The 21,709-nt window shown below is 37.8% G+C and overlaps 1 protein-coding gene across 1 annotated transcript in view; it reads right to left on the reverse strand.

Moving 5' to 3' along the window:
* TRIM44 (tripartite motif containing 44) overlaps positions 1-21,709 on the reverse strand; it is a 128,740-nt gene that overhangs the window by 94,133 nt on the left and 12,898 nt on the right. Inside the window, exon 2 of the mRNA XM_032283557.1 lies at positions 11,195-11,272. Within this exon, the coding sequence (XP_032139448.1) occupies positions 11,195-11,272 (78 nt within the window). The remainder of the gene's footprint in view (positions 1-11,194; positions 11,273-21,709) is intronic.

Here is a 21,709-nt window from a genome sequence, read left to right on the forward strand (position 1 = left end):
TGAGATTATAAGGCATGGGAATGTAAATTTCTGCCTAGTTTAGAGGGTTAAAGGATTGTTTTAAATTAGATAAGAATAAACTAAAGGTTTGAACAAGTTGTAAAAGGTTTGTAAAAATTAATCTTGTAAAAAAATTCTGTGTATGAACACACTGACTAAATTTAAAACAGTATTTTCCAGTTTTTTCATAAATTGAATACAGAAATAAAAGCAAAAACAAGGTTTTGTAAAGCATTGATCTGCTCTTTAACAAAAATTTGTAAAGGGCTATAAAAGGTTTATGAGAATCTCACCTTATGGACAAACTGATTAAGATTGGAAAGATATGTCTATAAGATTTTATTAAAAATTGGAGTTGATTTGTCTATAAGGTTTTACTAAAAATTAATACTACAGTAATGCAAGAGTGAAATTTGGCTTTCTCTTTTGAACAAGATTTTCATGTAATATTAAAAGATAATGAAAGATTTTTGTTTGCCTTTTAAATAAGCTACCAAAAAGGGGTGAGGAGAAAGAGAGAGATTGGAAAGTTAAGTCTTCACTCTATCAATGAGTAAATGTTTTTAGCTTTTAAAAAATTTTTGACTCATCATTTTGGCTAAATGAATGACTTATGGCAACCTGGAATTCTATTTCATAATGTCAAGTGTTTTAAACCTTTAACATATTTGACAGGGTACCAAAATCAAATTTCAGCTTCAAAACTGTCTTTTCTTTCCTCTAACACTGAAATGCTACAGAGGGCCCCTAAAGCATCCAAAAGAGAGGTAAACAGATTTGACATGTTACATGGGAAGCATTATCAAAAAATAAAAAATAAAAAGTTTAATCTTCTTCAGATTGTATTTTAGTGAATGATATTAACATATGTTCCAAAACTGTATGGGAGCTCTAAAATTCTAATATGTCTGAGTATGTGCTATCATTCAAAATACTACTATTTTATGTTGTTATTGTAGAACACAGAAATAACCAAATTTCCTTCTCAATTGTGTTTTTATCTATAACTATTTAAAGTCATTTCCACAGTTAATTGCTTAATGCTGATGTAGTTTCTGAAAACTTCACGAGCACACAAAATCCTAGAATATGGTGTCTTTTAGGAGGTTCATCAAAGGATGAAAATGACCCTAAAAAGCACTCCTAAATACAGGTGTCTAATAACTTTAGAATCATATCATTTGAACTGAGTAAGGATTCCTGGAACTTTAATGAAAAGACTGACTGGGTTATAAAACTGCTAACCCAAGCAAAACAAAAATTAATTAAATACCAAGAAAATACTTTGGGCTGGGTGCGGTGGCTCACGCCTATAATCCCAGCACTTTGGGAGGCCGAGGCAGGTGGATCACGAGGTCAAGAGATCGAGGACATCCTGGTCAACATGGTGAAACCCCATCTCTACTGAAAATACAAAAATTAGCTGGGCATGGTGGCGCACGCCTGTAGTCCCAGCTACTTGGGAGGCTGAGGCAGGAGAATTGCTTGAACCCAGAAGGCAGAAGTTGCGGTGAGCCGAGATGGCACCATTGCACTCCAGCCTGAGTAACAAGTGCGAAACTCAATCTCAAAAAAAAAAGGAAAAGAAAAGAAAAGATTTTGCCAGATTTTAATGCAAAATCAGCTAATACCAAAATTGTTTAGATTCACAATTTGAATGAACTCTATGGTCTAAGTCAAATTACCCATGATAACCCATCAGTTATGAGTGCTACGCAATTAGTTTGAAGAAACAACTGGTACTCAGGAGGACATAAATCTAATGTTAATTAAGCGTGGACTCACGGAGAACCAGGATGGCCACCTTGTCCTTCCTGAGTCTTGAAAGCTTTTGTTATTAAAAGTTCTGTATTCCATGACTTGTCATGGAAAAGGAAAAAATGATCCAAATTGAATATATTGGTGTGGTGACTTACAAATTGCTAAAATAGCTTATAAACAATGTTTGGCTCTATATTCCTGTGAAAAAAAATCAAAGCTTCAGGTACATTTCATCACCTCATGGGCCATTTAAACATTTTTTTAAAAAAAATTTCATTCAACTGTTATTTTCAATCCATGTTTTCTGGCTGTATAAAAGCTCTCCCATGTGAGAGGGCTAATGTTATAATACTAAGTTATTATCCCACAGTGTATATTCCCCAGGTAAAGAAAGCTTTTTATGGTTCACTGAGGATAGTCAACCCCTTCACAATCTAGAGCCTGAAGACTGGATCCTCTAAGAACATCAGAGAAAGACTGTTCTTGCCATCCACATTGCAGCAAAACTTTGGAACCTTGAATTTTCGGTTCATAGTCTCACAACTGAGAAGGGTCCTTCTACACTCTTAGACATGTACACCCATTAGAACTCTTAGAGTAAATCTACCCAGGTAATCTCTCCCCAGAAGATGGCATCCTTGATGTGAACAGCTTTTTCCATGATCACAGATCAAGACTTCTACTATCATGAGACTCCTAACTATGAATATTTTTTCTTACTTATGCTTCTACGAACAACAGAAATGAAAGTGGGTCTGTTGTGTGCACTTATAGAGTATACTTTTATTTGTGCAGGATTTTGCAGCCAGGCTTACACATGGATAACCTTATATTTCATAAGGCAAAAGATGAAGGCCCAATGTAGGGGAGACATTTTAATGGTACATATGTTGCCTCATTATCAGTCAGAAACAGAACATTAATTCACTCCTCTTAACCTACATCATGAATTAAAAAGAACACTGCGGCTGGGCGCGGTGGCTCATGCCTGTAATCTCAGCACTTTGGGAGGCTGAGGCAGGTGGATCACCTAAGGTTGGGAGTTCAAGACCAGCCTGACCAACATGGAGAAACCCCATTTCTACTAAAAATACAAAATTAGCTGGGCATGGTGGTGCATGTCTGTAATCCCAGCTACTCAGGAGGCTGAGGCAGGAGAACTGCTTGAACCCAGGAGGCGGGGGTTGCAGTAAGCTGAGATCGCAGCATTGTACTCCAACCTGAGCAACAAGAGTGAAACTCTGTCTCAAAAAACAAAAGCAACAACAAAAAAAACACTGCCAGGAAGCTTTCACTCTTCAAGAAGGGCATCATTTGCTAGGTCCTTTGCCCATGGTTTGGAATAAAAAAGGCAATGATTAGAATGAATCCCACATAATCGGCTCTATAGCAGATTCTACTGTAAAGGCTATGGTTACACAACAGACTTTAAATTCTCTTGTGAAAGTTATAGTAAATAATAGAATTGGCTAAACAGAAAAGTATCTGTGTATGCGCAGCTGTTGGCCTATAGAGAAAAGATCTGGTATTATAGAGATTTAGTTGTAGGGAATTAATGAAGAAACTGCTTAGTTAAGTGAGTAGACTCTTTAGCTTTGTTTGTTATATTTGATTTTAGGTGGTTTGCTTTACGGGGACCCTGGGTTAGGAGCATACTCCAAACTCTTGTTATTATCCTTTCAATAGTCATAATAATAGTCTTTCTGGTGCACTCTATTCTTTCAAAGGTTTTAAATGTTTGCATACAGCCATCTCTAGAATGCCAAATGGTCTCTCTTCAACTGGAATGACAAGAGCTGAAGGAAATATTACAGGGCACCATAACCTATGAATGACATGGTGAGACTGGAAACCCAAAATGATGGTAACTGAGAGTGGCACTAAGGTCATAAGTTTTGGTCATGCTCACCTAAGTTAGAACCTGGCTAAAAAGGGGGAGTTTTTTAAATCAAAATTATGGGATGCCATTGTTTTAGACTGAGCTCATGCACTAGGCCCCAACAGACCAAACAAAAATGGAGTCGCTCATGCTAAATGTGACATAATCAAACTAAGGCTTTAAAGAAACATAGATCTTACACCAGAAAAAAACAGGTTTTGTTTTTCTCCTGTAAACAGGACATTCCAGGATAAAGAGGTACCTGCTACTCAGTCCTTGTGCCTATCTTTGCAAGACTCACTGTTCTACTGTTTACCAGTGGGTTTCAAGACCAAATGAAGTACATTTATGATGGTAATACTGACATCAATGACAAAGTTTTAGTCAATCTCGCAAAATTAAGAAAATGACCAAAAGTGGGGAATTGTTAAAGCAAACTAAATACTGCCTGAGAGGGACTCTGTACTTCTGTATTTGAGTCTTTGTGGATGGACTACAACCTAACTTAATAGGTAGACAAGAATGAAAACCTAACTTAGAAGTATGTGCCTGTTACAATCACTGAGTCTTGGCCAATTCCAGCCCATACTTCAACAAGTCATACAGTACTAAGTGTTCAAACTGTTCAAATAAGGCAAATGCCAATCTGTAACCAATCCAGCTATTTCTGTACCTCACTTTTGATGTCTGCATGTCACTTTACTTTTTTGTCTACCAATTTGTTCTGACCATGAGGCACCCCCGGAGTCTCCCTGAATCTGTTGTGATTCTGGGGGCTGCCCAATTTGCGAATCATTTATTGCTCAATTAAACTCCTTTAAATTTAAATCAGCTGAAGTTTTTCTTTTAATATTATATAATACAGGTTAACCATTCCAAATCCAAAACTCAAAAATGTGAAATGCTCCAAACTCCAAAACTCTTTGAGCACTGACATGATGCTCAAAGGAAATGTTCACTGAGGCATTTCAGATTGCAGATTTTCAGACTAGGGATGCTCAAGTAGTATAATACAAATATTCCAAAATCCAAAATTCAAAAACTTCTGGTTCTAAACATTTCAGATAAGGGATACTCAATTTATAATACCATTTTCTTCACAAAAGGCAAAGAACCATAATATTATCCATTTTTTTTTCCCATAGGTGTCTCTCACCTCAAAGCATGGTCTCAAAGAATGCATATGATCATGTGCATGAGAATCATCCTGGTTGCATATTTAAAAAGCATATCTCAGAACCACAAAATTAGACGCTTTGGTGAGGCTCAAGAATCTGCTTTTTTAAAAAAAGAAAAAAAGTGAGTACCCAAAGTTTACAAACCACTGCAGGGATAAAAATAGTGGGTTTTATTTCTTTCTTCTTTATACTTGTCGGTGTCTTCTACATTTTTCTACAGAAAACAAGTACAGATAGTCCCCATATGATGGTTTGACTTATGATTTTTCTGCTTTATGATGGTGCAAACATGCTACACATTCAATAGAAACTGTACTTCAAGTATCTATACAACTATTCTGTTTTTTACTTTAAAAGTATGGTATTCAATGAATTACACGAGCCCATTCAACACTTTATTATGAAATAGGCTTTGTGTTAGATGATTTTGCCCAACTATAGACTAATGTAAGTGTTCTGCGCACGTTTAAGGTAGGCTAAGCTATGATGCTTAGTAGGCTGGATGTATTAAATGCATTTTTGACATAATATTTTCAACTTATGATGGGTTTATTGGGATGTAATCCCATTGTAAGTCAAGGAGCATCTGAATTTCTTTTATAATTGGGTAGGGGAGGGTGAGAGGCATAAGCTGTTTTGTTTTGATAAAGCCAGGGGAATGGTGAAGGAGAGAAAGAGCTTGCTTCTCCTTTTTCTCTTGCCCAAGTGTCTACAGAGGATAAAAAGGGGCCACATTTACTTCTGGGTGGTTTCCATGCCTCAGAGCTTAGAGCAGGAGTGAGAGAGCACAGGTATTTTTCCTAATTGGTGTCCTCCACTAATCAGGTCAAACTGTGGAAATACTTGCCTCAGTTCTTTATTTAGCTAGGGCTAAATGCTCTGAGCATTATGGCTTTTTTTTTTTTTTTTTTTTGCCATCTCCCCACATTTTCTGTTGGAAAAGGCCATTCTCCAGTCCTAGTTCTCTGGAATTGTAGAGCACTGTGCTGTGGCTGTAGGATCCCAGTAAAGGGAGGTAAAAGAAGAGTGTGAGGGAAAAATAATCAGTTAAGGGTCATATTGCTAGGGATGCCAGGGAATATATACATTTATTTACCCATATATTCAATAATACAGTATGGATGAAGAACATGAAATAAGACAAACCTCAAGTTAAGCCCTGGTCCCATCACTAACTAGCAAGCTATTTAACCCAACTAAGTCTCAAAATATTCATCCACAAAACAAGACAAATACTTATTTTTATAGGGTTGCTCTAATAGATAATACATATCAATTACTATGTGCCAGGCTCCATGCTAATAAGCGCTGAAGATCCAGAGATAAAATAAATATAACTCAGGACCTCCAAAATTCCCTACTTACAACTTTTTAAATTACAAGTACAGAAATAGGTCAATAATTCTAATAACTCATCAACCAAAGGAACACTCCTGTATGTAACAACTTGATAGCTGAGGCATCTCAATCCTCTGCTTTGGCTGGTTGGATAAACAGTGCCCCAGGGAATACTTCTTTTTTGGCATGGGGCAAGGATTAAGATGATGCCTGGCTTGATCTTTGTGAATAATAGGACACAATAACAAGAATTTCAAATTAGGTTTTGCTTATATTCATCACTACCTGTATATTTGAAATTTATATTTTTTGACAAGAATCTGATTATCATGGAAGAGTGAAGAACTGGGCTGTGTTTCATGCCAATTATATCAGCTATGAAAAATGATTGCAAAGTTATTTTGCAATTATAAAATGCTACATAAATGCTGAAATAAAAAAAGAAAACCATTCTTGGATTTATTTAACTAATTTCATGTTGTTAGATAATTTTTTGGTTTCACACTTCAGTAAGAATACCTCTAGAGGATAGAGGAAACAAAAGGAAAAAAAACCCTGCTGTTTTAGGAAGTCTTGGGTATGATCAGATCCTATGTTTAATCCCATTCCAGTCACAGAATAATGTGAGCCACTTGGCCCAAGTTTTAAGATGCTTCCTTTTTGAGAATATAAGATTAGTATGAAATCAAGACACACAACTGTGTTGTTAACTGTTTACTTCAAGCACACCAGTTATAGGAAACAATGAACAGTGCATATCACAGGGAAAGAAAAGCAATCAATACACAATAGAGAGAAAGTGGCTGTTATTAACTGTATAATAAGAGGTTAGTTTGATTGGGCTTAGCATGTTGTACTTTTGGTTCAGTGCTTTCTGAGGACTGGGCAGGGGACGGAAGGAAAGGGAATCAATGTGTTTTCTAAGCCTAGGTTACCTCTGAGTAAACTATGAAAGATAGCTGAATAGTCACTACAAAGGAAAGTTGTGAAGAAAAAGAACTAAGAAAGCTTTAAATTTCTTAAAAATCCAAGTATAGACACATATATATACACACACACCTGACTGATTACATTTTAAAATCTCCCTAAAGCCTAGCATAAATGTAAGCAATTTACAGATAAAAATCCTGTTTGTGCAATAGGTGTTTCAGCAAAGTATGGCTGGAGAAAAAAAATGTTTGCAAACTGAATCAAGTCAAACACATTAGGACAACTTATGTAAAAAACCACTTCCTATTAATCCTTTTGACAAACTGAAGATTATTTGTTATTAAAAGTAATCTTCTTCCATGATATAAACGGTTCTAGGTGCCAAGAAGTATGCATTCTTTAAAACAGGGTTCGACGCAGCAACATCCATGCGCAAAAACTGTTTGGTCCTGTGCCCTATTTCTGAACCATCACTAGCTCTGATTCTTCTCAGGCTCACTCACAATGGCTGGTTGTTCCTGATTTTCCTCTGGTTTTAGAACTCAGCTTACACCTCAACAATGGCAGGGAGCTTTGACCATCCTCCTAAATCCTGATCAAAACCCATTTCCCTCCTTTTGGCTTTGCTATTGTTGGAAGTGACAGTGTAAGCAGTCCTGTCCTTTTAGCCTCAGCTGACTTCCCAAACCACCTCTTTTTTCCCTCCCTATTCCTTTGCTACCTCTGCTCAACTTGTTTGTTTCACAAGCCTAGATTTTTGTCTACTTTTTTTTTTCAAAGTTGAAATCACCTGGACTTATTTCTAGGGGCTCTTCTATTTGTTCAAAGGAGAAAAAAAAAATCATTAACAAGCACGGAGGAAAATAGCTAAGGTATAGTACAGAGGTTCTCAAAGCGTGGTACCTGAACTAGCAACATCAGCATCACTTGATAATTTGATAGAAATGAAAATTCTCTAGTTACCCCAGGCCAACTGAATCAAAAACTCTGGAGGTAGCCCAGCACTCTGTATTTTAATACATATTCTGGGCAATTTTCATGTACATTAAAGTTTAAGGACCTCTGGGTCTGAAAGAAAAGATGTCTGACAAATGCTTTGGATAAAATGAGGCATCTCATTAAAAAGAATCAAGTCTATATTATTGACAGAGAAGAATATCTAGGATATTCTACATAAAGGAAAAAGCAATTGTAAACCCACAGGTATAATTCTGTAAAAAAATTTTGAAAATGTATTTCTACAAGGAAAAATGTCTAGAAGGTTACATACTAAATTGTTAACAGTGGCTAACTTGGGGGAGATTTATTCTACTTTTTCTTTATGAATATCTATATTTTTAAATCTATAAACATGTATTATTTTATAATTTTAAAAAAATGATTAATCCAGGCATCTTCTACTGATCCCTAGCAAAACTCAGAGGTAAAAATTAACTCATTCCCCAGTAGGCTTCAGTGTCTGGACTAATCAAGCTTCGTGATACTTTAGAGAATTCTAGAGGAAGTGAGGCAGAGATAGTGCTCAGTCCTCCATGACTCAATCAGTGCTTCTATGTAAAGCCTCTGCACCAGGAAATGACAAATGTCACAAAGCCTAAGAGATTTTTGCCCTTGTTAAATAGGCCAACTCAAAAAGGGCATGGTAGGGCTCTGTGGGAAAACAGAAAAGCCAGAAAACTTTGGCTGTCTTGGAAGATGCCAATTTATTTCTAGGAAAATCTTCTTTGTTGCAGAAATTATATATTTAAGTGACCAATTTTTTACCCCCATTGCTGACAGGGCAGTCATTCTACAATTAGGTTCATCCTTCTTCAAACTGGCTCCAAGTATATATAGCATATGTTTGTGGTAGACTAAGAAGAGGCTTGAAAATAAAATAGGTTGGTAGTAAATGACCCACGGCAAAAGAAAGAATAGGTGAAAGAGAGATGCAGGTATACACATATACCCAAGATCAAGTCAGGTCCTTACAAATATCCTTTACCTTATGATGCATCAAGGGAAAACCCTGACATTTCCAGGGATTCCTCTCATACAACTACTCAATCCTTTCACTTCTGGCAAGCTTTCCATCAGAAGCACTATATGCATTCATAAAGGCTCCCAAAATACTTTACCTGTATTATTGGCATACACAGAGAACACGCAGTGTGATTTGTATGCATCCTCTCCCTCTTCACTACCCTGCTAATTATAAATTTGGCAGAAACAGAATACGGTTGTCTCCCGCAGAACAGGAGTTGCCCCAGAAACCAGAGAAACTTGGTAAGAAAAGCTTTCAGTAACTTTTAATAAGTGGTTCATTCTAACTAAAGGAAATACTTTTATCAAGGGTCCTCCTACTTTGAGCTATGAAAGATGATAAAGGTTACCCCAATTTTTTCTATCTACCAAGATACACTCTACTTCTGGAACCCTAACTACACCAGAAGACAAGAGATCTTACTCATGTCCCCAATATTTTCATCACCATATGAAATTTATTTTTGTGGCTGCAGCTAGCTTTTGAAGACTTTACCACTGTCTGTGGCCCTGCCACGCATTGTGTTTCAGTTTAGAAAACTGCAGCACAATGTGATTCTGTGGCAAAAAGGAGATAAACTCCAGTGCTTGGTTTGCAGCACGACATAAAATAAAGAGTACAGGCACTGGAGTCAGAGTTTGAATTTCACCTCTATATTATATTAGTATTGGGCAGATGAGTCTACCTCTCTAAGTCTCAGGGTTCTTATCAATAAATTAGGAATAAATGCTACTTTACAGTGTTGTCAAAATAATTAAGGTATTTAAGGGGAGAGCGGGAATGAGAATTTGGCATTTAATGGGTACAGAATTTCAGTTAAGGATAATAAAAAGTTCTGGAGGTGGACAGTGGTGATGGTTGTACAACAAAGTGTGGCCAGCCACGGTGGCTCATGCTCATAATCCCAGCTCTTTGGAAGACTGAAGCAGGCAGATCACTTGAGGTCAAGAGTACAAGACTAGCCTGGCCAACATAGCGAAACCCTGTCTCTACTAAAAATACAAAAACAGCCGGGTGTGGTGTATGTGCCTGGAATCCCAGCCACTCAGGAGGCTACGGCAGGAGAATGGCTTGAACATGGGAGGTGGAGGATGCAGTGAGCTGAGATCATGCCACTGCACTCCAGCCTAGGCAAAAGAGTGAGACTCTGTCTCAAAAAAACAAAAAACAAACAAACAAAAAAGCCAAAGTGAATGTACTCAATGCCATTGAACTGTAATTTTTTATATATATTTTAGTACAATTACGTAAGAGTCCTAGCAAAGTGCCTGGATCTCAGTAGATACTCAAGAAATGCTAGTCCCATTCCTCTTAAAAAAAAGAAAAGAAAAAATAAAGGACCTACAGTAAAATAAAATAAAATCATGCTCCTTTCCCTATTTGTGAAAAACTCTGATTCTAAGGCAAAGCCTGCTGGCCCCAATACGAGGTAGTGCCACAATAAGTGTCTGGGTAGGAAGGAGAAGGGAGTCTGTGTTAGTCACAGTCCCTCCAGCATGTTCAGTTCCCAGTTTACTTCCACCCCGTTATCGTGTCTCCCAGAATATCAACCTTCTAGACCCTAACATATTAAAAAAAAAAAAAAAAAAAAATGGCTGGTACACTGAAACCAGTTCCCAAACCAGACTCCAGATCATGAGGAAAAAAGTATTCTGAGTGGCAGCTGGCTCCTGGAAGCAGTGGAGAGATAAGACGCTAGTGCTGAACCCAACTAGATAAGTCCGGATCCTATTCCAGTCCCTGGCATTAAGATGATCAGTATTTCTCTCAGATGCCTTTGGCTGCATTTAATGGACACAGAGGACCAAAGTCTCAAAGAACCCTGGTAAAGGAAGATTAAAAATGCACTTGTCTGCAGTTCAGGGAAAACAATTAATGATTATGTGTCATAAGTCATAAAATAAAGAAGGGGAAAAATAGATAACTTATCTTTAGGCATATTAGGACACTGTTTCTGATGGACAGGCTTAATTAAATCTTAATGCAGTGTTCAGAAAGATGATCATTAATGCCCCACAAATTTAGCTCAGGGAGAATAAAATGCTTGGGGTGTCAACACCCAATCAATTCCAAAACAATACTTACTTTAGGGTCTGAGCTCTTGAACTTCAACCTTTCCACCAATTCGATCATAGCTGCCTTCAGTCCACCTGAGTCTTTGCTCTAGAAGAAAGAAAAGTGAGGGGTCACCAGACAGTATTTTGTTACTCTCTCAAACACAAACAGCATTTCAGAGGACAATGAAATAGAAAGCAATTTTTTTCTTGTCAGCCAAGAGAGCTAAACAACTAAGGAGAGGTGCATTTCCCCTCTTCCCCTTCTCTATGGACAAAGAGAGTCAGGACACAAATTGCCCAGTGACTGGAAGAACTATATGGCATAAAAATTAAATACAATTTGTATATGTTGACTCACTGCTTCATCTCAGGCTCAACTGTGCCAGTGTTCACTGAGGCTCCGTCAAACAGTTCCATACAAGATGTCTATTGTATAGATTAGTAATTTTTATTTTGAACCTTTATGCATCAGACTATAGACGTATGCAATATTAAATATACTCATAAAAATTAAAACAAAAAAACAGACTGAAATTTAATTATGAATGGAACTGCAGTGCAGTAATTAAGAACACAGGTTTTTTAACTGGGTATTCTAGCTTGCACCTGTAATTTCAGCTACTCAGCAGGTTGAGGCAGGAACACTGCTTGAGGCCAGGAGTTCAAGACCAAAATCCCACAAAACTGACAGGTTTTTGAGTCAGACATATATAGTTCCAATTTTGGATTTGCCATTAACTAGTTAATTAATCTCAGGCAAATTACTAAATTTCTCAAAACCTTCTCTTCCTTCTATAAAATAGGGATAATAAACTAGGCTATTTTGGGCCTAATTAAAACAATGTTATAAAAGGTATTAGCACAGTATGTGGCACACAGTGAGTGCTCAAAAATCTCACATGCTATTACTATTCTTACAGTATAATGATTTAGAGTAGTGCAGTAAAGTAAAAGACTAATGTGAGCCCCAAATGCAAGCATATGTATATAATTTTATAGTAGCCACAATTAAAAAGTAAAATTGATTTTGACATATTTTACTTAGTATATTCAAAATATCATTACAACATGTAATTTCAACATGAGATTTTTTTTTCATGCTAGGTCACTGAATCTAATATTTCACAATTACAGCCCAATCAACTTAAACCAGCCACATTACAAGTGCTCCAAAGCCACATGTGACTAGTGACTACTATATTGGTCAGTATCGGTTCTGAGTACTAATGGCCCTAGTGTCATTAGTCACACACTAACTGTGTGACCTTAGGCAAATTACTTAGCCTCTTGATGACTCAATTTCTTTATCTGTAAAATGGAACTAATAACAGTATCTATTTCACAGGACTATAGTAAAATTAAATTAGTTAAGGTATGCCAAGGTGCTCAGAACAAAGCCTAGAACATGGTAGATACAAAAGGAAGTATGAAACAGTTTTATTATTGCCTCCCTCATGATGTTTTCAGTTCCTTAAGGGTAAGAAGCATATGTTTTATATCTCTGTATCTCTTATGCCCAGCATCTAGAAGTTATAAAAAGTCTGAACAAATCAATGAATGAACATATAACCTTAAGACATGAATGCCCTAATAATAATACATTACACTGTATATAGGACAATCTAAAATCACAGAAATTCATTTATTTTCTTATCTCAACTACTCTATGAGATAGGCAGGACCATTCATGTTACCAATGAGGGAAAGGATGCAAGAAGAGGTAAAATCACTATCATTTGTATAGGGGAAGGGACAATAAAGAAGCACAAGAATAAACAGATACTGCAAATAGCTCTTTCTCAAAATTGGCCTCTGGATCAGTGATAACCTTCCAAATTTACAGAACTAATTTCAATTCCTCCGAAATAGGAAATACCAAATAAGATTCCATTATATAAATTATAAGATATTAAAAGAAAACTCAGACATAACATGCCTATGACCAATATCTACTTTAAATGTGCTCTCCAAACACAGCTTAGATCACATTTCCATTTTAGCAGTGGTTCTAAATTTTAATAAGTTCTATTTTTTAAAATGATGGTTTACAACTTGCCTAATTCCTCCACTAATTTTAGTCTTTAATCTCTGTAGTCTCACAGCAGACAGTTTAGGAAAGGAACCTAGAAGTCACATACCACGGAGCGGATGAGACCTGAAGTGCCTAAAAAAGGGTTAAGTTGCCAGACACAATCCTGCTTTTACAAGATGATCAGACAATAAAGGCTGTCTGGTGATATCATTCCTCTAACCTGCTTCTCATTGGCTGAACAAGCAGGTCACTTGTCCCTGGAAAGCTCTCTTTCCCCACATCCCAGCTGCCAGCGCCCATTTTAAGCTCTTCGGCAAGAGCCCTGATATATTATGACTTTACCCCGGCTCTAGAGAACAGAAAGGAATGCACAAATTGTGCCTTAAAACCTTCAGAAAAGAATAAAACGACAACGAAGGAATGCCTAAGCAGCAGACAGCCTGTCTGCAGGCAGATGTGCCTCGTGTAAACGCATAAGGGAACCCTAGTCTCCTTTCATAAAAATTCAGTGTGTCAACAGATTCCTTCCTCCTTTTTACAAAGCACCAGCAGCATCGCCTAACCAGGGAAAAGACAGAGGAGAGCAACCCTAAAAGAGCCTCCCTTAAGGAAACTCACCTGTTCCATCTCCCCAACTCACTCTCTGTGAATTATTCACAAAGATTAACTGGGCTCTACGGTGAGCCTGCCATACTCAGTCTCTAAATGAGTGGTGAAGAAAACCTTTCCCAAAGGCTTTTTTAAAAACCATAAAATAAGCAGCTGGTCAGAAGGAAGAGGCTCCTCTGGGCAGACCTGACCCTGACAGCTGCGGAGCTGGGGCAAGAGTCCAAATGAAGGACTCTGGCCCCAATCCACTCCCACCACTTTCCCCACATTCCAGTCCCTTCCTGCACCCCATGGAGCCTTATGCACAGGTGTTCAAGCTAGCATGTCCAAGCTGAGAGTACCCCTCTTGGTCACCCCTGATACATATGTGGGACCTAGGGATACACGTGTCAGAGGCTGGTCCATCTTCAGGCAGATGGGCTCAGGAAGAGGCTCTGCCCGCCCTGCAAGCAAGCTCAGGCCATTTTACCAGGTAATTCTTAGGTAGCTAGGTACTTGAAGAGTGGTATGGACGTGCACAGTCATGGTTACAGGAGGCGTCTTCAAAAGCATGGGACATAGCCCAATTACTGAGGCAGGAGAATCACTTGAGCCCAGGAGGCAGAGGCTGCAGTGAGCCAAGAACGTGCTGCTGCCCTCCAGACTGGGTGACAGAGCAAGACTCCATCTCAAAAAAAAAAAAAAAAAAAGGATGGGAGACAGGTCTAGTGCATGGGGTTGTTTGCGTTTAAGGGTGGTGGTATCTGAGTCTGAGTATCCCCAAACCATAGAATAGTACCATGTTTTGGTTGGTTGTTGAGGACAGCCAATAGTCAAAAGATAGCCAGACAAAAGATTATACCCTCATATGTTCCCTTGTTAGGGAACTAGTGAACAGAACAGCTAGTGGAACAGAAGAGCTGCCTCTGAATTCTGAGTTCTAATTGAGAAATGAACCAGGACAATAACAAAAGGCCAGCCAATTCTAACCTTACAGACATTCGGTTCCATAGTAAAAATGATTATCAATCCTTGTGGCGCACACCATGACTAGCAAATTAGCAGGATTCTCCTGCTATCCGTACTTCTCTACCTCCATCCCACCCAATGCATTCCAAGAACACAGGAGTTCAATGGGAGCATATCTTGTTTACATACCTTGTTCCTCCCCTAAGAAGGTGTAGAATAAAAAGAGACAAGTGCTACATTGTGACACCCACCACTCAGAATTTGATTAATCTGTAGAAGCCTAGGATGCTTCACAAAAGCCAGTTTCTAGGAATGAATCATAATAAAACCAAAGAAAGGACACAACGGTGTACATGTGAAGGTATTCTTTAGTCTCCAAAGCACTTTCTTATGCTCTTTCATTGGCATTTCACAATAACCCTAAAAAGCAGTGTATTCTCACTTTACAGCTGAGAAAAATGGCTGGTGAAAATCAAATGAATCAAAAAATCAGAGAGCTTATACTCTTTCACTGGCATTTCACAATAACACAATAACTGAAAGGTAGTGTATTCTCACTTCACAATAGACAAAAATGGCACTGTGGAAGACAAACAATGGCCCCAAAATGAGAGATGGTCAATGACAAAACCAGGATCAGAAAGATCTAAATGAAAAAGACTTATAACATATATAATCGAAGACACTGGTATCAAGAATATACAAAAAACACATAAGGAATTTCTATGGATCAGTAAGAAAAAGCCAAATAAACCCGAAATAAATCCCCCCCAAAACATGAACAGATAAACGAGACCCTGTCTCAAATAAACATACTAGAAATGTGAAATGCAAACACATCAGGACATGCAAAAGATGCTCAAACTCACTCATAATTAAAAGATCATTTCTTACCCATCAGCCTGAAAAAAATGTCAATCTCGTAACAGCAAGTGTTAGGCCCTGGGGAAATTGGAGACTTCCACATGTTGTTGGATATGTAAAATTACTGCCACTCTGAAATCACATGCCTACCAATCTACTTCTCCTTTCCTCTGAGAAAGACTCAAATCTGAGTCATGGATACGTACAGAAGTATTTATTGTAGCATTGTTTGTAATACAAAAAATCTGTAAACACCCCTTGGATTCATCAATAGTGGGTTACTAAGCAAGCCATGGAATTAACATGCTGTGGAATATGACATAGCAAATAAAAAGAATAAGGTAGTCTGTATGTACCTGGCTACAAGGCATGACATAATGTTGAATTAAAAAAGAAAAACCTTGCAAAATGGTACATGTAACAAATACATTTTAAAAAACGATTATTTTCTATGAGTGATATAGAAAATATGTAAAGTATTAGAAAATCAATTATTGCTTTTAAATTAAATTTGTTAATGTACGTCAGAAACTAATACTTGGGATAGAAGAATTTTAGAGTTAAATACATTCCTATTAATTGCATAATTAAGATTTAGCATACAAAAAAAAAAAAAAAAAAAAAAAAAGGCAGGCAGGGAAGGAGAGAAGTAGAAGTTAACCAAGAGGGCCAAGGTCTCCTGCTCCCAGCGCTTCTTCCCATGAGTTTGCCTAAGTGTAAATACTGGGGCCTTTTCCTTTGACACTGCAAACATATGAACCAGCAGGGCCAAGAGAAGATTCTTTACTTAATATTCATGTATGGATTTCAGGGGCTCTGAACTCCTCAAAACAATTTAAAATTTGGGCTGTATATCACATTAGCTTTTCTCACAACCTCAAAAACAACATTCCAAACGCAAAGAGCATTGCACGAAGAGAAAGGAAACGCAGGTTTTACTACTAGTACTGCCAGTAACTGCTGTGTGAGCTTGGGAAAGTCATTTTATGTCGCTAGGTTTCTGTTTTTCCATTTGTAAATGAGAAAGATGGACCAGATCAAAAGCTATACATCCACAGCCTGCAGCCTACAGAACTATTTTCTTTGGCTTTTAGAGTGCTGTCCCACACAATCTACTAAGAATTTTAAGTTAGTTGCTAGCATTTAAAAATAAGGAGATACAACATAACAATAAATATTTCTAGCTTCTTTTGTAAATCCTAAGGGTATGATTGTAATGGGCTCCCATTCCCACACAGCAGAAATTGGCCGAAGCTGAACAGCAACTACTCACTTTAGGCAAAGTAAGCTCTCTCAAGTTTGCCAGTTATCTTGGCTTGCTTCTCTTGTTTACAGCACCTTTCTGGTAGATATTTGAAGTTGCTATCCCTGGAAGCAACTCTAATAAAAGTTTTCTAACTCTAAGGTTCCTTGTGTTTGAACACCATGAAAACCCATGTGTTTCGGGGTGCCTTTCTTCAAAGGAGCACATATTACCTGATAGATTCATATCCATTTACCCCTAAACATAGAAATAGCATTTCACTCTAATGTACACATGCCTTAACAATGGGCAAAGGGTAGAAGCAAAAGTAGAATACGGCAGGTAAAAGTGGCATAAGAATAGGAAGAAGTATTCCTTGACAAGTGGTCTCTGTACTTTCATGGAAATCAGTCTAGTCTAATGCCAATAACCAGCTAGGCACTCAAAAGAAAAGTCACATGCCAGCAAAAATGTAAATATAAGCCACAAAGATATCCTACACTGGCTCCTGAATATTGAATTTTATTAATACAAAGAATCAATCAGAAGACACTAAATTCAGAAAGAATACTGGCTGTTTTGGGGTGTTTGCCCCCACATTCCATTGGCTTTTGTTGGTATCATTCTTCTAAAAAAAAATAATAAAAATCAAACCAACTTGGTCATTTTTACCAGAAGGTCTTGCCAGGGAGAAATAGTGGAAAAGGATCAGAAGATGGAATACAGAAGTCCTCCTTGGCCAGGCACGGTGGCTCATACCAGTAATCCCAGAACTTTGGGAGGCCAAAGCGGTTAGATCATTTGAGGCCAGGAGTTCAAGACCAGCCTGGCCAACATGGAGAAACCCCATCTCTACTAAAAATACAAAAATAAGCTGGGTGTGGTGCTGCATGCCTGTATTCCCAGCTACCTGGGTGGCTGAGACGTGAGAATCACCTGAACCCAGGAGGTTGCTCTACCCTGAGCAACCAAGTAAGACTCTGTCTAAGGGAGAGGGGAGAGGGGAGAGGAGAGAGGAAAAGAGAGGAGAGAGGAGAGGAGAGAAGTCCTCCTAAGCAATCAAATCAGAAAGCAAAGTTTTGTCAAAAAGAAATGAAATTAAATTTTAGTATCACCATCCCACATACGAAAATTTTTACCATCTCCTTTAACATTACTTCTTTTTCTAACTCCAAACCCACTCCTATGCTAAGCCATCCCTTTTAGTTGTTCAGACACAAAGTCATTCTTGGCTCTGAAAAAAAAATCCATCAGCAAGTCTTATTAGGCCTAACTCTAAAATATATGCCATATCCAGTTGGCATGTATTCTTCACCATGTCCACTATTCGCAACCTAGTACAAGCAGCAATACTGCTCCCACTCTTGCTACCCTACAGCACATTCTCCACATAGAAATGAAAGAGAAGTTTTAAAAACATAAATCAGGCTAGGCACAGTGGCTCACACCTGTAACCCTGGCACTTTGGGAGGCCAAGACAGGTAGATCAGGAGGTCAGGAGTTTGAGACCAGCCTGGCCAATAAGGTGAAACCCCATCTCTACTAAAACTACAAAAATTAGCTGAGGATGGTGGTGTGTGCCTGTAGTTCCAGCTACTCAGGAGGCTGAACCAGGAGAATCGCCTGAACCCGGGAGGCGGAGGTTGCAGTGAGCGGAGGTCGCACCACTGCACTCCAACCTGGGCGGCAGAACAAGACTCCATTTCAAAAAAAAGAACAAAAATCAGATCATTTTCTCCCTTGCTTAAACAGTCTATGACAACTTAGAATAAAACTCAAAATCTTTAGCACAGGCTACCTGGTAAACTGACCTCATCTACTTCTCAACCCCCACCTCACCCCTACTGACTACACTCCAGCCATTCATTTAATCCCCTCAATAAACTTGTTCCATCTCAGAGCCTTTACACTTGCTATTCCCTCCAGCTGAACCACTATGCCCCTAGATCTTCTCATCACTGGCTCTAACTACACCCAGGTTACTATTTCAAAAAGTCCTTCTCAGATCCTTAAAAAGCTTCCCTCTCATTCCCACATCCCAGTCACTCCCTATCTGCTTCTCCAGTTTGTTTATTCATAGCACTTATTATTTAAAATATTACTTATTATTTAACTTGCTTACTGTCTGTTTTGCTCATAGATTCTAAATTCCATGACTTAGAGTTGTTCCTTGTTAGGTTCCCTACTGCCCAAAATACTCCAACTGGCAAATTTTAAGCCTCAATAAATATATATTGAATTAATAAATAGACCAAAAGAAAAAAAATCATGCCACTAACTTTGAATAACATATAAACGTATCTTAATAAATACTATACCACAATTATTTACCTCAAATAATTGTGGTAAATATTAAAAAATATGCACAAAGTTTATAGTAAAAAAGCAGTACAAGCTAAGTTCTCAATAAATGTTATCATTTCTGGTATTGTTATTAATTAAATAACAATAGACTGAGTGACTACTAAGTATCAGGTATTGATCTAGAGAAGTGCTGAATTGAACAAAATAAAAAACAATCTGTTACTAATGAAAATTATATACAATATATAGAAAGAAAGCCAAAGAGAAGGGAAAAATAGTTTTAGGATATATGGAAAGTATTCATCTATTAAATACCATCATACAGAAAATAAACATAAGGATAATGTGTGAGTACAACTTAGCTTAAATATGAGAGGAAGTAATCAAATTGGTAGAAGCAAAAATGGAAGGATGGAAAGAATATGTACTTTGTCAGGCCTGGATTCAAATCCTAGTCCTTACACTTGCTAGCTAAGTAACCTTCAGCAAAACCAAACTCCTTTTGAGTTTCCTCATATATAAAATGGGAAACATAACAACACAGCTTATTGTAGAATTTTACTGAGGATCAAATGAAACAATACATGAAAAGCACCTGGCCACAAACCACTCAATAAATGATAGCTATTTGTTATTTTTTTCATCTCAGGAAACAGTCTCAAAATTCAACAGACAAAAGCTTCTAGACTCTCTTGGTTTTATAACCTCAGCCAAAGATTAGCACTCTCATTATTTATAAACATGAAGTCAGAGTCTACCAATCAACACAGGTTATAGCCTGCCAGGATTTGCACACACTCAAAAATTCAGAGAGGAAAATAGTAGGGGTGCCTATATAAACTTAACCTTACATCTCTCCCCATGACTGCCTACTAGAAAGAAAATGAAGGCTATTTTCTAACCAGAAAGAAAAGAGTATATCGTCCCCACCTCCCCTCTGCTTCTATAAAAACTTCCCATAGTTCAGAATGTAAAACAGAATATAAAGAGGACAACCAGCAAGACTTGTGAACCTAAAATTAGACCTACCAGCTGTGTTTTGGTTAGCTAGTGCATAAGGCACCAGCAGGACACTGAAATATACAGAAGCCTCTTCTCTAAAGACAAGTTTTTCTCCAGCCTATCTACCCACCAGATTAGAGCAGGCAGAAGGAACAGATGAAGAGGGGGATGAACAGTTTGCACCCAAGAAACTTGGTGTCCAGAACTTCTACTGCTGCCAGACTAACTTGTCTGGAATGGAACTCAGAATAGAACCTTAGATGACTTTATAACAGTAATAATAGCAACCAATTGCTGAGGGCTTATTATATTCCAGGCACTGTGCTAAACTCCTTACATCTATGATCTTGTTTGTTCCTCATGATAACTCAATAAGGAGAAACAATACTTAGCTTATGTTATAGAAGAAGAAACCAAGACTCAGAGAGGCTGAATGAATTACCCAACATTATACAGCTAGTAAATGGAAGAGCTAAGACTCAAAAACAGATTGCAAAGCCAACTGGGTCAAACACTGTTTGGTCCTTCAATATTTTTCTCCCATTTTTCCTTAGTAAGAGAAGCCCAGAGAAATGACTGTTTCCCAGCCTTCCTTGCAACTAGATAAGGCCAAGGAATTGAGTTCTGGCCAATGAAACCTAAGCAGCAATGTGTACAACTTCTTGAGGGTTCCCTTAAAATAGAGGGGTGTGCCCTTCATTTTTCTTTGTCTGTCATTCTGGAACTAGGAAATACTACCTGGACCTCCAGCAGTCATCTTGGTCCATGACACAGTAAGGACGTCAGAAGGGAGCTGAAAAAAGCCTAGATTTCTGGTAACTTCATGGTTCCTCCACACCAACGACTGCCTACACCTAACGTTCTTTCATGTGACAGAGAAATAAACATCATGTGGGAGGGGTTATTTTGGATGTTTCCAAATTATTTCATTATTTTAGATGCAGTCAAATTTAATCCCAATGTAAATACTTAACAATTATGTAATATTCTCTCAGTTCTTCATTAATGCCTTGGAACTAGACAAGATTATACTTCCTATCACATATTTACCACATATTTCATGTTCATCTACTATCCAGCAGGCACTGTGCTAGGTGCTGGGAATACAAAGATGAATCACATATAGTTCCAGCCTCTTCTAAATAATGTTATTTCACCAGGGAAAGACATGGAAAGAAATAACATGATACAGTACACAGTATTTAGTGCTATAATAAATGTTCACAGGCTGTTATTACGGAAACACAGAGGATACCTCAAAGCCCGTAACTACCTATTAACACCCTACCCATCTTTCAAGACCTACCTCAAAGACTCCTTCCTCTAAGAATCTACTCATGGCTCCATGCCCTCCAGTGATATCAATTTCTCTTTTCTCTCCACTTTCATAGCATACTGTTTGTACCTTTTCTCTAATACATACAAATAAGTATGTGAAAAGACTATCTTTCCTATTAGGACGTAAGCTTCCCGAAGTTGGAAACTTTCCTTATTCTTCTCAGTATCCACCATACAGCTCCCCATAATAAGTGCTCCAAAAT

This window comes from Sapajus apella, unplaced genomic scaffold, assembly GCF_009761245.1.
Source record: "Sapajus apella isolate SASKATOON/1434 unplaced genomic scaffold, GSC_monkey_1.0 scaffold14, whole genome shotgun sequence".
Taxonomy (NCBI): domain Eukaryota; kingdom Metazoa; phylum Chordata; class Mammalia; order Primates; family Cebidae; genus Sapajus; species Sapajus apella.